We start from the raw sequence: 17,963 nt of genomic DNA on the forward strand, positions 1-17,963 counted from the left end.
CAAAGGAATTGCAGCAGTTGACTTAATTACACCATCAACCACAGAAGAGCCTCTTTGGAAATGTCCCTTCCAAACCTGCCACAAAACAAAAGCCTGGTTCACATGCCAACTTAGAGCTTGCATAGCTTTAAAATCATGGTATGATTTCCACCATTGTATACAACTTAAGGAAAACAAAATTATGCTGATATAACACAAGATGCTTTACACTGGAACACATTATTTTCTGTATTAGAGATCTTTAAATGGATATAACTGCCTCAGTACAACAGGGTTTATATAAATTTGCATAGATCAAATAGCACAGATTTCGTGCAGACAAGGATGAAGACCAGAGCTGTACAGTAATGAAGAAGTATTCAAGGCCTCCGCCACACAGGCGTCACAAATTTTAGAAACCACTTCTTACAAAGGCTGAAGTGGAAGATGCTATCTGCAAAGGTGCTGGAGAGAACGATGTCCGTAGGCTAACAAATGGCACATTACATCAATACTGACATTGTACAACTGGTTCTTTTTGACCAGTTTATGGTTTCTTACCACTGAAAAGAGCGGAGTTGGAAATTTTTCTTCTAAGTCAAAGCAGTGGTACAAATTGCTTAATAACGCATGCAAGTGCTGTCAAAAAGCTCGAAGGAAGCAGCTCATTCAGCTTCCCGACACACAGGGCAGACAAAGCCCACAGGAATCCCGAAGCTGCAGTTTTTTTCATCCCAAACAGGCTTCGTTCTCCAAGGTAAGCGGCCTCTAACCACTCTACTATTAAGAATAAAAGACCTTACAAAGTCTCTCATTGAAAAAGGTTCATAAATCTTAGCATTACTCTTATAATTGCATAGTCACTGAGGTTCGTAACGATGCAAGGAAGATACTTGAGCAGAGCTCCTCACCGTTACAAATAGAAACACCATTTTAAGAAAAACAACCAACAAGAAACAAGCACTAAGGGTCTTCTACCAAGATGGCCTTGTAAATCTGCACTCAGCCTATTTCTGAGGCCCAAATAGTATCTTATCAAGAGAGGTACCACGCGGTTTTCAAAAAAGCTGCCCAGCCAACAGAGTCCGTAGCTGGACAAGCTGAGCCAATGCCGCAGCGCTCTCAAGCCAGCCCTATTGAAGTTCAACAGAACGCTGTAGTTGATCGAAGATGAATCAAGTCCTCTTTATCTTACTCTAAAAGAGAAGCAGACAGAACACCTAGGGGATCATTACATTTATTATCAGAAAATAGTGTTTGCTTTGAGGGCAAGAGATAGCTGAAGCCGAAGCTTTTTTCTCCTATGCCCTATTTTCCTTCTTTCATTGTATTTTCCATACAGCTGAACAGAAGCCACTAGTAATTATGACTTCAATTATTTTAATCTTTAGAGGCAAATTACACCACTTATCCCAGTGGAGACATGTTTCTAAATAAAACATGAAAGTAACACAAATAAAAATGGACACAAATCCAATCAAGCAGGTCCTACCCAATAAAATTAAGAAAGAATAATCCCATCATCATAAATACAAATAGGTTTGGCAATATTTATAAATATGAGTATTATGTAATATAGAGATCTTCGCATGTATACTTATTAAGATCTCCATTGATTTACATAGCTGAAGTTAGTGCAGCGTCCGCTCCAGTTTGTATGCGCACAAACCAGCCCCCTCCATACCGCCCCCCCAATCAGCCTCCCCCAACTTATAGCTAAGGTCAAACATCAGTGGAAAAGGGCTAAAAGTGATAAATCTGTGGCATTAACTACTGCACTCCTTTTAATAGAATCCAGCATAAACTCAAAACAGCCTTGTGCTCAGCCTGAACCATTTATCTGAGACAAAAATGTCTTCTTGACAAAAAACAGATCTCCTTTAATAAAAGTAAGGCAGACAGTATTATGCTCTGAGGGAATCCTGTTGCTCTTTTTATACTTATATATAAAAAGAATTCTTCTGTAATACACGTAGATATAAAAAGTGAAGAAAATTGATGCCAAATATATGAGCATTAGAACATCAAATTAGCTTTTGTGAAAGCTGTTCTTATAAATAAAAGCACTGGTGTTAATGACCAGTGGAATTACATATGTAGTTAAAGTTTTATTATTGAATACGTTTTATTCTTCTAGATTCTTTCTGCTTTAGCCAAAGTTTCACAACAATTCTTGCTCCTGATAAGCATCTTTATTTGGTTCAATTGTTATCAACTCCTTACCAAATGAAAATGAACTTTTGAAACTGCAGCAGTCTGCAGTTTTTTTCTGAAAATTCCTCTTTAATGCAATAAAAAGTTAATAGGGAACAGAAAAAAGCACCAATCACATTTTAAAACATAAAAAGATCAACATGTTATCTTATTTCTGTAAGTTATTTTTTAAATATTTCCTCAAATATTTTCATGTGATTCGGATGATCTGTGAAAGCAACACAATGCTATCTCATCAATCACAGCGCTCTATCAAAAGCATTAAGAATAAAGTTTTGTATTTTTAAATGACTGCATATTTCTCTGTCAACTAAATGTTAGATGGTTAACAGATTTACATTCAGTCACAAAACTGGCGACTTTTGAGAAAGGTCATTATTGCACACTACATGTGGGTGGCCTAGTTGATGAATTAATTAAGAATACAGAAACAAAGGTCGAAAGAAAATAATTTTTCTTTAAAACTCAAGCCACTAAAGTCTTACACATTTAATTCCAATTATTGAAAAAGAGGACATCTGTACAGCTTTAGTTTTATCCATTTCAACTAATTAACAGATTCAAATAAATAGTGATTACATCTAACTGAAAAGTTTGCTAACACTTCATTAGAAGGAAGTTTAAACAAGCACACAACCTTGTTAACATATTTTGGTTTACCACAAAGTTACTTGGGCATTTTGATAACTATTTTTACTCCCTTTACAAATATATCGTGACAGCCAACTTCAATAATTATACGTTCCTTTGCATTTATTTAATTAATTCATAGTTCAAATTTTCTTAAAGTACCACCTATTTTGAAAGTAGGAGCTATCATATAAGCAACTGCTGGGTATGAGATTTCACTACAATATCTACGCTCATAAGGTTTATTAAAAATATTTTCCCTAAAACAGCAAGATTACATTAGAAGATATCTTTGGTCTTTAATTGTATATTTTTTCAGTGGAAGCTAGCATTTCAACCTCTGCCATAGTAGCACAGTATATTTGATGAAATGCATTGAGTTCCATCTCGTGTTCATTATATTGGTATCTTTGAAATGGCAGATATAATAAAAAAATAGTGAAAACTTAAAGCTGTAGTTAGGCCTTCTGGCTTATGTCCAAAACATGTTCCTTAATCGTCCTACTGGAAGATAAATCTATATGTTCATACACATGCACAGAGCAGCTCACTCCATCTTTAAAAACTGTGTTGCTATGCTCAAAGTAAATGGACAAGCACACACATCATTACTTTGCAAGCCCATATATATATATATATATTTTTATAAAAAAAAACCCTGCTCCCTCACTGAAAAAAGTGCTTATTTCTCCTTCAAAAGGACACGCTTGCTTGCCTTAGATATACTGCCTTCTTTTTCCATTTTCCTTCTCTTTTTAAAAAGATTTCTTCCTTTTTTTACTGTATGTTATCTTAAAGATATATTTTATCACTTGGAAATTGTTTTATTTCATTACGACACCCAAATTGTAAATTAGGCTGTGCAGGTAGATAGAAATCTTTATTGATCTGAAGGAGGTGAGGTGTTCCTTTTACATTAGGAGTCCACTGATGATAAGAAAATAACTCCTTTCTGCTCCTGAAATTCCTCTCATTTACGATTAGGCTGACAACCTCTGAAAACCATGCACGCACATACAAATACATTTACATAGTTGCTAGACAAATCTCTGATGAAAGGGATGCAAGGTTTTCAAACTGGTAATTCAGTCCAGAAAACACTTGGTAGGCATTACTAATTCTTGTGGTTTCCCAGTCAGTTTAGGAAGACCGATGCTTGCAATGGGCAGAGCCATCCAGCAGCATCCCCATCCAGCAGAAATGAAATATTCCAAAACAGGCACCTTCATCATAGGAGGAAGCCGTGTTTCTTTGCACCCACCTAGACCTCTTATTTCCCACCTGGAATCTGAAAACTGGGATGATAAACCAGGAACCTCAGAGAAATCACTGCACACAGCATCAGGAAAACTGAGACTGAACTACGCGAGGCATTTGCTATACCACCGTACAGCAATTACTTTCTCTAAAATACAGGTGAGGCTGCACTCTGCATTAGTTGGTCTGCTCAATCACTCTTCTATTTCAACCAAAGCACCAGTAGTAATGCACTTTGGATGACTGCTATCAGCAAACCAATTTGCCACAGAAGAGTAAAATAATTTCAGAAATTAATACAATGAGAAAGAATCAATGTAGCTCAGTCATCCAGATTTCAAATCGGCACGATGCTTAACTATGAGTTTATATTGAAGTATATGAGCAATCACATGTAGTTAGTTCAATGAGATCACTCGCACCATTTAAAGGTCAGACTTGCTAAAACGCTTTCCTGAACTGAAGCTTCAATCAATTACGCTGTAAAAACTAGCCAGGACTACCCAGCTAGTACAAATACATGCCATCTGAACTAGCATGTCATTTCTTGCAGGCTCGCCTGCTTCCACCAGTACACAAGCACAGGATCCCTGCCAGGCTCCTTGGGACAAGTCAATCCACACAACTGCCAAAATCAGAATCTACCACATTCAAATGAGACTGTGTGCGCAAAAACTTACGTTTCCACCTGGCAACGGGAATACAGCTAGAGTGATGGACAAGAACTCAGTGGGGACTGTCCCCACTGCACACACGACACTCCTTGCATTAGAAGGTTCTTTACTGGGGCAGTGTCGAATGACAGTCTTTATTTAGACCACGTACAAAGTCTATTTATTTTTAATCAACTTTCATTTTGCTAGATGCACATTTCAGTAAGAAAAGATTGTTAAAAAGTCTTCTGCACCACGAAAATCTAACAATGTAAAAGAAAGATTATTTTATTTTTTCTGGGAAAAAAAATAATGCTAATTCTGAAAGTAAGTCTCAGCACTGAAAATAAATTATTAATTTAATAGCATTTTAAAACTTCAGATCACAAAAATATGAATGCAAGACATACAAACAATTAGGATATTAAACTTAGAGCCTCTTTCCCTAGTGATCGAAGACAAAAATTATTGTACTAGAACTGATGGCTTATTTATATTACAGCAGCAGTATTTGGACAAGGCAAGCGTTATCATATTTACAACTACTTTTCCATAGTGCCCTTTAGGCTTGATAGCTCCCTACTATTGTTAAGGTCAGAGGACAAGTTCATAAAACCTCTAAATCATACATAACAAGACTTAAAAACCTAAGATATATCATTTTTTTTCCCTAGGCCTATGCAGAAGAATCAAAGCACAGACAATGGCCATCAGAAATAATGACCGCATTAAACAAGGCTTCATGAGAAATTTATGAAGCAAAATTTTTCTTTTTTCTGGCAGAATATGAAGAGCCAAAAGACCTTTTTTCTAGGAAACAAAAACAAACCCCAATGGTCAGACTTATTTTAAGACCGGACTCTGTAAGACCTTAAGTAACATACGTTCTTTTGTCCATTCTCCTTTTCTTTTTCTTTTAATTTTGCAGGAAAAGGCCTCTAATGTTATATGAACAATGCCCTTTCAATGTGATGTCACTTGGCTAAGTACTTCTGAACTAATTCTCAGGAACAACCACAACTCAAACTGCATACTGTTTTTTTGTTTGATTTGTTTCTCTTCAAGTAAAACATTTTATTTTCTTATCAGGTAAGAAAAGAAAATAACTTGACTACTCATTTGTCATGAACACCTTACTAACTTACCTGCAATACGCACCATAAAGATATGGGAAAACAAGAAAAAAGAAAATGTTTTTTCTTTTTTAAATTCAATAAATGTGAACATTAGGAAAAATATTTTACAAAATAGTTACAGTATAATGAAGTCTGCAGGAGTCCTGCATAAACACTGATTCCAGGACCAGACACTTAAAAATGAAATGACTGGTAAAAACAAACAAAAAAGACAGGGATATCTTTCTCCGTCATAAAGACATCACAACACACCAATTTAAAGTTTATGTGATAATGGTATGGATTTTTTCAATAAATTATTTTGTCTGACGCACTGTACTGTACGTTATTAGTAAAACAGTACATATGCCTCACAAAACAGTTTCACGCTTGATTACATTTTAGTTTTGAAATTTATGTAAAATTATAAGCTTTTATACTTAATATCCAACTTCACTCATCGTCTTTTTTAAACTGGAATTCAACAACTCACTGTATTTCTAGACAATTGCATTTTCCAGCCACATTATACATTAATAAATATAATCAGACTACATATACATTTCAACTGATCAGCATAAATCAATGTCAATTATGAACAAGTGTTAGAGAGACAAAATGTGACACTTCACACTTGATGTTGTCAAAGTGTCACATAAATATGTTCTAAGGACAATATATACTTTGGCTTAATTTCAGTCCCAAATAGGACTTTATCACAGCTGCGTGTGTCTGTAAAAGTTTTTGACCTAGCAAAAATCTCCACTATTTTTCATTTTCAAAAGGATAAAATACATTTTCCTGAGACTTTCATGAAAATGAAGGCACATTCTGGTTCTGTGCAAACTGTATTACCTGCCCTTCTGCAACTGTCTCTGTATCAATGATAGTGATGATTCCAGGCACCAGAGGACTTCGACGAATGTTGCTATGAGCTAAAATTTCTTCTTCACTTGCTCCTGAAGGCAGCGTCCCTGTCAGCTGCGTAACTACTTTCCCAACCATTGTAAGTCCAGTCTTTATCGTCTATAAAAAGAAAGAGAACCAATAAATAACGTTTAGGGCTGTTTTGGGGAATCTATCTTGAATTTTTTCTCAACACAATTAATGTAACTAGATTGCGCACACCAGAAGCACACGAACGTTTTTATAAGTGATATATAAGCTGCAAAAGGCTGCATGTAACAGAAATATCCTGAAAAAATTTAGCATCCTATCAATTTGAAGTATTCACCTTTATTTTGGCATTAAATGCTTCCAAAACATTATTGAAAAAAATAAGTATTTTAATGTTGTCTAAACATTACAGGTTTTTTTTTTTTCCTTTCTTTAACTTTGTTATTTACTTATTCCAAGAGGTACAGAGCATGGATAGTTAGAAGAATCAAATGATGAAGCCAAGATGGGTATGCATGGAAGGCAGCGTTACACAGAGAAATACTTACAGCCCCTAATGGTTAATGCTGAAATAGTTATGTGTTCTGCACAAGTGCAAGAGACAAAGAATTTGGCCTTTGATAGATACGACAGACACGTTCATTTGTTTCTCAGCAATTATGCCTTTTGCAGCATTAAAACTGAATATGAGACTCAAACCCAGCAAAATTAAAAACGCCATCCACAAGATACTGGAAAGGATAACTCTGTAGAAAGTACATGCATAACCCATTAAAAATAATGTGACTTTCCACAGTCTGCATGTTTTCCAGACGTGGGTTTGAAAACATATTCATCGCACCAGCTTTTATTATCTGAAGATGCTGAAGATTGTTTTTATGTTATTTTATTCGGAGAAAGTGGGAGAGTACACACAGTAGGAGAGAGATAGGTTTTTTAAAAAAAAAAAAACAAACACAATCCAAACTAACTAAATACTTTCTCCTTGAATCAAGGACTATGCCTTATTTGCCTATAAAGAATTGAGCAGATTTATTATGCAATATAAATACGAAATAGAAAAAAAAATCAGAATGGAATGACACTGTAACAAGCCAATTCTTAACTAAAAAGACAAGCTAAGCTGCCTGCTAAATTGAAAAGGAAAAAAACTGTACAGATCACAGGCTGAAACCAAGAAGCAGCCGCAAATCAATTGCAACTGCTTTGTTTAGTGCTAAAATCTCAAACTGCAGTGATTAGAAAACACATTAGTGTTCATCAATTAGCAGCCAAACGTTTGTTTTAATAATTCATAGGAAATGACTTACACAAAGTCTGTTAGTGTGTTGTCAGGAAAACCTCTGAAGGGCCAACAGAATTAGGCGCCACACTGTATTGATGGCAATATCTAGCCAGGAAGCCTGATTAACCTCTGAGATGCCTCAGCTGATGTACTTACCCCATTAATGCTAATGGAGATACTACCACTTAAAATCGAGCCATGCCTTTATCATAGGAATGTCTTTGGGGTTTAAAGTCTTTAGTAATATCCTGCCATTTGTTTCTTATTATTTCTTTTTATACTCAGATACAACAAATGAGAATAAAAAAAATTTTAACAGTGGCAAATTCAGAAGACTGAAAAACGTAACATAAAGCAGATAATGATATCCAAGGAATAGACTTAAAATAGACCCAATGCATCAAAAGAATACATTTCAACAGACACTTTCCTTACAAAAACTGACAAGGCAGTTTTCTGGCCAATAGTTAAAATCACATAAAATGCACTGGTAGCTTATGCAGCAGGAAAGAGAAATCAGTATAGAAGTACTATATGGCAAAATACCTATGCAAGTTAAAAGACCAAGAATTGTAATTGACCCATTTTAGAAAATATCTTTAATATTATAACTAGAGAAATTGGATGACAAAGTGCCAAGTATAAATGTATAGCTCTCTAAAAAAAAATTAACATGCTTATCTAGCAAAATGAATTACCATTACATGTTAGAGTAGACTATGACTGCAAGACTACTGAGACGTAATAGGTGTACAAAGATGTGGCTGAGGCCATTAGCTCAGAAATATCAGTGCAAAACCATTACGGCACTTACTTCTTTGTGCTATGTGTATATTTGCAAAAACTTCTCTGGTAATCTTTAACCTTTCCCATGCCATATCAGCTGTCCCCTCTATCCATTAGAGCTAATGACCTTGCTCTCACATAAGCTGTTAGTACTCATTAAGAAGTTATCAGGTAACAAGAGAAAACAGATGCAGCCTTTGCTAAATCACTTTACCACTACAGGATTAAAAGATATGGAGAAAGAATCAACTAAAGAAGTTATGAGGTGAGAAGAACTTGGTTTATAATTTGATGCTAAACATTCAACAGACCAAATATATTTTAAATGAAATAGGTTAAAGTTTGCACTGTCCCAGTTCCTTTGTCATTGATGGGAACCTGCCAGTGCATACTCAGTGAAATTTTCTTATAGATAAAAAAAATACTTGATCCAGTTCCTTTTGTAAGCAATGATGCACATTGTACAAACACACAAATTATTTGTATGCTCACGTGTACCCTCTCTACTTAAAAATAAAACTGTTCACATTCATTCAAATATAAAGAAACACATTTAATTAAAACAAATGTATGCACTCCTACCTCACTTAATTGAAAAATAAGTACAACTTTAATTAGATGAGAAAATTAAAATGCATCATTTGGTGCCTGTTAGGCTGCTTTGTTCCAACAAATGTCTTACATCCTTTTAGTGACAAAACAATATATTGTTCCTGTTTCTCATAATAAATACATTTTACATGATTTATTTGTTTACAAATGAAAAATCTATAGAAAGCAGAAAGAGATATCAAAGATATGCCTTGGTAATCAACAATATGAAAGCCTCATGGTTAGTTTGAACAAAATGAACAAACAATCAGTTATAGATTCAAGTTCAAACTAAATGGTTGTTGAAATGCTCATGTTTCAAAGATGTTTCCCTTTCCTGCTCTTGCCCATATTCTGAAACGAGGTAGGACAGGAAATCCATCTTAAACAGCACGGCAAGTTTGACCGCTAGGACCACGTTATGATGGAGAAGGTCTGCATGAGCACCACTTGAATAGAGTGAGTTGAAACATGACTCACCCGGGGACATGTTGGGACCAAACCTCTCTTCAGCAAGATGTACAAAGAAACCAAGCACAGAGACATAAGAATGTCTTTTGCTATGTCCCCTTCCTTGCTGCATCCAAAATGGATAAATATGGATAATTATAACAAGCAACTTCACACTGGATGCTTATTTCAAACCAAGCACCTGAATATTGTCCCATCACTAATACTGTTAAGTAATAATGGGGTTTATTCTCAAAGATATTCTGTGTCCACTCTACTGTGTTTGTTCAACTGGAGTGAAAAGATTCTTTATCCCATAAGGAACAACATTTTTCCAAACGCATCAATTTTTATCTTTGCTAAACATTAACCTTGACACATTTTCTATTTCCAGAAGTTTTCTGCATGCCCAAATTACAGAAATTATCAAAGCTTTTTAGAACATGAACAGACAGAAAACCACCAAACAAATGTGGGGAAAGGAAAATAAGAGACTGAGCTAGAAGAAAAATGCATGTGTTTTTTCCAGCAACAGCAGAAAGCAATGTTCTTGCAAGATGCATCTAAGGAGAAACGGGAAAAAGTTCAATGTTCAAAATAAAATCCTTCTAGGAATTATAAATCAAATGGGAAGATGATGTAAAGGAATTCTTCATAATGTTACCAGAATAACAAGAGTCTTGCACCAGTAAACAACACACTCCAACATGACCACAATTTTGACCTCGGTATTCTCAGTTAACGGGGGAGCTTCTGACTCCTGCGTTAGCTGATTAAGGAGGAAATTTATTTGCTGCATCAAGTCTAGTACACAGCAGTACATCGCACTGAGGACAAACCCATCGTTCGCTACCAGGACATTCAAAAACATTTCTCATCACAGGGAATACCATTAAAGTATTCTGTACTGCCACTGAGACCTTCTGCAGAGGATCTGAAAGGTAATTCTCAAAAGTGACCCTGTTGAAATTACTCTTCGCTCTCAGCTTTATCTTTCTCCTTTACATGAAGGTTCTTTCACTTCCTTCAATAAGAAATTGGAACCCAAACAGAGACAAGGCTGTAACCCAAGATAATCTGACAGAACGAGAACTTTTATGGAACCACTTCTGAACCAAAAAGCAGCAGTGTAGGCAACAGAAAAGGACATCCACTTTCAAAAAAGCTAATACCTCTGCTGATCAAAGCAAATGAATTACAAACCATTGCAGGCTGATAAGATATAACAGCAGCAGAGATTTATAAACGAAGACTTACTTAAGCAGGGAGTCAAGTTTTTGGTGAGGCAATGAGATGGACGAAGAGCAACAGATACTTGGAGTATATTTGCCAACAAGAAAGCTTTTCAGTTATCAGAGATGAAAACTTGCTAGATACGAAGCCAAGATTCAGTGAAATCAGTAGTAAGTTAAACATTTCAGATTTAGTGTTGCTCACTCAGATATGAATAACAAATTAATACAGTAAGGCTGAGATATACTCAAGAGTCAAATCATGCAAATATTTAAAAGTATCTTAGTATTAATCTTGTCTATTACAGTAACATCTAACAGCCAGTCAAGAGCAAAAGCAATGTGCTAGGCAAAATACAAAGCAGTATACAGATTGTGCCCTTATGATTATCCGTTTTCCTGACTTTCACCATTACTGTATCTCTGTACAGAGGCTAACAATCTTTTTCTTTCCTACGATTATAAACATATTTTATCTTCAGTAGCTATTCACATGATGCAACATCACTACTTCAGTGTTTGCACACATTCAGCTTAATGTGGGAATTTCTGGATTGTGATCCTTGGCTAGTACTACTCAGGAGGTAAGGTCATCGTCTTGGTCCTTACCGGCTTTAAAGCTTAGTTATCCACGGTCTTTGTGGGTTAGGGCTATAACAGATGTCCTCCTTTTTTAGACTTTTTGTAGTCTGTCAAAAAAAATTAGACAGACTAGTGCTTAGTCTTCAATCCCAACTGGAATGCTTTGACAATCATTATATGGTTTAAGGAAGCTTTGGCCTGTTCTTCTTCAGTTATGACTAGGCTTGGCTTTAGCAGAAGTGATCCATTTGTAAGATTTTACCACACCTGATCATGCTAAGCCAATTGGTTTTTCAAACTTACCTGTGCTATAAAAAACATGTTAATGATGCGGAGATTGAAGGAGTATGGGGAGACTTGCCCCCATTTTTTATTTTTTTGCTGATGGTAAAAGTATGCAAAGATACAGCAAGTTTCAGATGTCTTCAGAAGAACAGCAATTCAAGTTGTCCTCAACAATGTAAAAAACTGATTTTTCTCCTCCTCCAGCCACAGTGAGATTGTGTCCAAAGCTATGCTGATGGAATATGTTTGTTTTTATGTTTTGTTTTTACATGAGGTGGCATGCCCTATGTCTCTCTTTGTGGGTTCTTGTAACTGTTGTTTTCTTCAGTGACGCTGAGCTTTCTGTTCTGTGCTGTCATTTAATTCCTATTATTAGATTTGTTTTGTTGTGCCTATCAGAAATGAAAAGGCTAGTGGTTACAACGAAAGCTTGTAATCAGCACGAAGGTTGCCAGACAATGCCAAAACTCACTTTGTGTGTGTGTGTGTGTGAGAAAAAGAAATTACTTGGCAAAATGTTGCAGGCAAGTCCTCAAGGAAAGGAGCGGGGGGGTGGGGAATAGTAAAACAACAGTTCTGCTTACTCTTTGGCTCGTTTAAGATTTTTCCAAGCCATAGTCTTCTTTTGATACTATGAAAAGCCAGACATTTCTCTGAAAACAGAGGGATATTATAATGTCATCTGAACTAAGAAAACTAGGCAATGGAACCTATATGTAAACAGTCTAGCCTTCAAAGAAAGCTGCCAGGTAATTAATTAGCTCCAATACTGCGCTGTCATCCTTCAGAGAGATTAAAACATATAATGCTAGTGTGACTGAGTCCAAAAAGCACCAAGCACTTGTAAAGTCAGTTTTCATGATGCTAAAAGACTAGTAATTCACAATGTTGATTTCTAATCACGTAAACTTGTAATATTATGAATAGCCATTATGCAAATCCAGTTTACTATGATTTTCCTATAACAGGGGTCAGTAATATGAATAGCTGTTTGTAATAAATAAAATTTAAAAAAAAAATCAGTTCAGGAGGACAGGAATACTTTGTGAAAAACAATGGCTACTGGGAGATTTGCAGGATCAGGACCATATGCCCGAAGCTAATGCTAGCATGTTCCTTTCCGTGTTTTCCTCTTTTGTGAATGGGGCGGGGGGGGAGGACGATGACACACAGTACAATTCAGCAGGGAAACCTAATAATTATCTTACACGATAACCTCTCCCAGCAGCAGATGATGTACTCACTTTGGCAGCACTAATGACTGTGGCAGTGTAAGACTGAATGTTGTCTCCACAGGCTCCACCACGGGATTGATGGCATCGGATCAGCTACAAGAAGACAGACAGCAACCAAGTAACTACTATTAAACTACACAAACCCATAACCCATTACCATAGCTCTTATTTATCATGTACAGTGGTGTGTTTTTTCCTACAAATAGCAAAAAGCCCTGCTGAGACACTTAACCCCTTTTTATAATCTTCTGGGTGCCACCCAGACTGTCGCGTATTCAACTCCAGTTTTCAATTACAAGATGAGTAGTCACTAAGAATTCATAAACTTTGAAATGGTGGGATTTTTGGTCTGGCAGCAATACCACAAATAAATTTAAATAAATATAATCAAAAGCTTTAGCCATGTATATGTAACATTAAATATCAGACATTCTAAGAATCTGAGTGTGGCTTTCCCCTTCTTTTTATGACTAGCAAGCAAAGAAATGACAAAGGAAGAGAGCTACTTTAAACTTTACGTTTCATAGATTAAAGGAATGTACATGGGGTTTACTCTACATTGCCTTCCTTCAAAATTAATAAATCAAAACAAGACTCTTCTACCTGCCATCAACCTACAAAAGCAGTTTTTGCCTTTGAACCCTGACTAACAATAGAATCTGTGCTTCTGACCTAATAAAATGGCAAAAAACTATAGATACTTGTTGCTTGTACACACAACACGTTGCCTGTTTAACAGTTTTAGCTAAAAGAAAATTAAAAATCACTGTAAGATATATTTGTTTCTACAGGCTTTCCTTTCCTGCTTATATTCGGTTTTATTTTTATTCTACTTTGTATTTCATTTTAGTTAAACTAGGGAGAAAGGGGAAGTCCACAGTGAATATACCTGGGAACACACAAGCCATTTAAATTCCTTCTGTGATATAATTATTTTGCTGATCAGTGGCTTATATTTTTGGCAGCAGTACTTTTTAAATGCCAGGCTGACTGGTTAAGTTTTACAAAACCATATAGGCGTGGCATTAAAGGAAAGGCAGGCCTGAATTTGGAGAGAAATCAGTTGTGCTTGAAAAAGTATAACAACAAATACATTTCTAAAATCTGCCTCTCTGATAATTTCTGGTTCAGCTCTCGAAACAGCTATTCCAGTCACAGGTGGAAGGGAGAAAAAACATCTGCTTTGAAATAAAAATAAGGCATTAGAAGTTGAATTTAAAGTTTTCAAACACTTCAAGCTTTAAATACACAATCCCTTCTCTGGCCTAGGGCTGGTAAAAAGAGTGATAATTTTTTTTGCTTGGGATCGATTTTCTTCTTTTGCCTCTAGAAATAAGAAAAGTTATTTCAACATTTTCATTTTTTTCCTGGAGCCTAATATTTTCAGCAAAGATGTTAAAACATGGGCATTTTAATGCTATTTCCTAATCCACAAAGTGCATCGCTGTGTTGTTTCAGACAAACCCACTCGCTCTGTCCAGACTCAGTTTCCCCAAATCAGATTTCAGAATCCTCACTTCCCTGCCTTTCAGAAGTGTCCATAAGTGCTTTAAACTTTTAAAAAGCAAAATGGGTTGATTATTGAGTGACCTTACTGAAAACACATTGATAGCTGTCTTCTCTGCCTACACTACTTACGTATTTATGCCTACCAAGTTCATGAGCTTAAATCAAACGTGCAGAGTAAGGATACGACATATATGAATACCAAAGCCCAACCAGTGCGGGTCAAAGTTTAGGTCTGTCATCATTATGCAAGTCCTCTTACAGATGATCTTCTTCACATACCTTTTTTCTGAGACTTTTCTTTCCCCTGCCCTATATATACAAAAGCTAGAATGAAATCTAGAAAGAGAAGTATTTTCTGAAATTAAACCTTTCCTTACCTTATTTTCTGCATAAGCAAGCCAACGGCTTCCAAGAGCAATAGGATTCATGTTTGGCCCTGGACAAGGATAGCAGCCTGAAAAGTTTTAAAAGGCAACATTAAGAAATATCTTAATGACTTCTTACAAAGAATTTTATTTATTGCCAAGAAAACAAAAAGTCTAAACAAAAACCTTTCAATTGCTAATATCACTCAGTAAATGCTTGCATATTTGTTCCTGAAGATAAGACTGCGGTTAGATGAGCTATTTTGAACAGTTAATTATGTGTAAATACTCGTTTCTCCTTGTGTTTGCATTTTTTCAATGCCATTTTGATACAGTGGGGTGAGGGGGATATTTAAAAGTTTGACTGGATTGGTTCTGTATCTTCACATTTTAATTAATTTTACTTGATTGATGTCTTTCTATTGGTCAACAGTTTCAGTTAGCTTCAATCTCTTCTAAATTTTTGTGGTATGAAAGGGTGTATTGTGCTTTTGGTTTTAAGTAATTCTATATACAAGCCCTTCACTTCTCAAAGTATTTTTGCACACACTTAACTTTAAAGGAATTACAAATTCACTGACTGTATAATCAGTGGCAAATTTTCCATTGTTCACCTGCTTTTCATTACCTTTATATTATCATTAAAAATAGATATATACACATGCATAAAGATGAACATAAAATAGAGAACTACTCCTAAGGATTAAAAGGTGAAAATACCTATAATAGAAAGCCACTGGAAAATAGCTGGGAACAAAAATATGGCAAAGCTTAAAATTAATCAGGCCCATGTTAAATGTAATTTAATACATAAAGTCTGAGTTAAAAACAAAAAAAAATCCCCCCCAACCCAACAACCAAGAATATCACACTATTAACTATTAAAATTAAAACTACAGAATTTTAAATTGTTGAAAACAATTAGATAATGCTTAGACATAAATGAAAAGCTTAAGTAATCTACAATTAAAAGTAGCATGGTGACCCTCATCCTAATTGCTATTACTGTCCTATTTCCATGTCCTGTTTCCCCTCCTTTGTTTTTCATCATTCTAGATTAAGCTCTTTCGGGCGGACAGCTGCTCTTTCTACATCAGCATATAACCCTTGCCTGTATTTAGCGTTCAAATCCTGCTGATGTATCTGAACTTTAGTATTCTAGCCCTGACACTGTAAACGTCCGCGCTGCGTGGTTCCAGCAGGCTGATTTCAATGGGATCCCCTGTCAAGGTAAGAGTCTGAAAGTTCAGACACCAAAGTCATATGGATGAAGCCGCAGAAGTGTTTACTAATTAGGGTCCTGATAACAAGATCTGAGCTTGAGTGTTCAAATTTAAGCTAGTAAACTAAGGCCTTCAGCCACGTGTATAACACCATTTACTAGACCTAAATCCGTTCTGGTACACTAAAACATATATATAAAAAAGAAATATTGCATAAGGCGGGGAAAGAAGGGGGGGAAGGAGGGGACTATCAAGCAAATGGTTTATCTCCGTTTTCATCCGTTCTTAGGCTAATATAGACAATTTAGTAATTCATATTCTCTCACTGGTTGGCCAAGAAACAAAACATTTAAGAACTTCGACATGTGGGTCTCATTTAAAGGAGCCCTGGTTAGCTGATCCTGTATCACAGGCATAAGGAACACCGAGATCAGGCAAACAGCATTTTAGAAGAACACATATAACCAACCACTGCAATTTATTGCATAAAATCCTACACTACATTCTGAGAAGCAACATATTAAAAAAAAAAAGATACAGCTAGCTAAGCTTCTATTTCCCCAAAGTCTCTTGTGTCAGACTCTCAGATACTGATCTGCCAGCCACAGTGAGAAAAAGCAAACCAATTTGCCGCCTTCTTTTTGCAAATATCAGGGTCTTTTCAAACATGCCCCCAAATCGTCCAGAACATTTAGTGAGGACAACAGACTTAAAAGTTTAATGGCATTATTTTCAAGGCTTGCAAAATGGTGAAAAAGGTGCGTGGGAGGGTGTTAACTACAGCACATAGGTATAAGCTTAAACTGACATTTGACAACACTTAGACACATTTGATGGCATTTTGCTGGGCATGTGCAGAAACAGCTGCTATACTGTTCATGCCATCTAAGAGAAACAGCTCCTTATTTCATTTTTTAGAGAAGCGCAGTGAGAGTATTGCAAACTTCGAAAGATCATAGCAAGCTATTTCAAAGGTCATAAAGCAATGGAAGGAGAAAAGCAGCAATTCATCCAATTAAATCCATCTCAGGCCAGGAAAGCAAAACCAAGTGAATATTTTGTAAGGCCTTATCACTGCCTTGATCTCAGGAAGGAAAACGAATTCTGAAGAGATGATGCCACAATTGTTATTGCATTCCAGAAGTGCATAAAATGTGGGTAGCCAGAGCCTCTTAAGGAACAAAGCAAGCAAAAAAAGGTTTTAAATACAACCCTAGGTTGTAAATACAAACGTGTTCTTCCGATGACATTATAGATCAGGACCAGTAAGGTTTTAATGCTGGCTTCTGCTTCAGCAATTCTTATCTAGCTCAGTAAAGACATTCAGGCCCCCCAAACTTTATTTATTTTCCTTCCCTTTTATGTATAAAATATATCATTAAAAGCTGTCAGATGATAGCCCTCATCCTATAAATCTCTACAGTGACTTTAGAATCAGTCACTTGCATTTCCCAAACTCCGCAAGCACCTAGTGACATCCTTACAGGAGAAAACAAAAGGAGTATCAGCCAACAGATGCACTGTAATGACAAAACCCAAGCAGTTCAACAACTCACAACAAAAAGAAACGACTTGCTTGGAAAGGGAGCTGTTCTCAACTACTTCAGTGAACTGAAGTAATTGGAGAACTGCAAAAAGCATTATTCTTCAAATAAAAAATTAATCAAATCATAAA

At 35.9% G+C, this 17,963-nt stretch overlaps 1 protein-coding gene across 8 annotated transcripts in view; it reads right to left on the reverse strand.

Moving 5' to 3' along the window:
* BCAS3 (breast carcinoma amplified sequence 3) overlaps window positions 1-17,963 on the reverse strand; it is a 373,363-nt gene that overhangs the window by 289,687 nt on the left and 65,713 nt on the right. For all 8 annotated transcript variants that reach the window (XR_663607.1, XM_009323994.1, XM_009323979.1 and 5 more), the window contains exons 9-11: window positions 15,078-15,154; window positions 13,201-13,284; window positions 6,704-6,874 (exon numbers count right to left, since the gene is read on the reverse strand). Coding sequence is in view for 7 of the 8 variants with exons in the window: in XM_009323994.1 (XP_009322269.1) it covers window positions 6,704-6,874; window positions 13,201-13,284; window positions 15,078-15,154 (332 nt within the window). In the remaining variant the exon portion in view is untranslated. The remainder of the gene's footprint in view (window positions 1-6,703; window positions 6,875-13,200; window positions 13,285-15,077; window positions 15,155-17,963) is intronic.

The sequence above is a fragment of the Pygoscelis adeliae genome, unplaced genomic scaffold (assembly GCF_000699105.1).
Source record: "Pygoscelis adeliae isolate BGI_AS28 unplaced genomic scaffold, ASM69910v1 Scaffold290, whole genome shotgun sequence".
NCBI classification, from domain to species: domain Eukaryota; kingdom Metazoa; phylum Chordata; class Aves; order Sphenisciformes; family Spheniscidae; genus Pygoscelis; species Pygoscelis adeliae.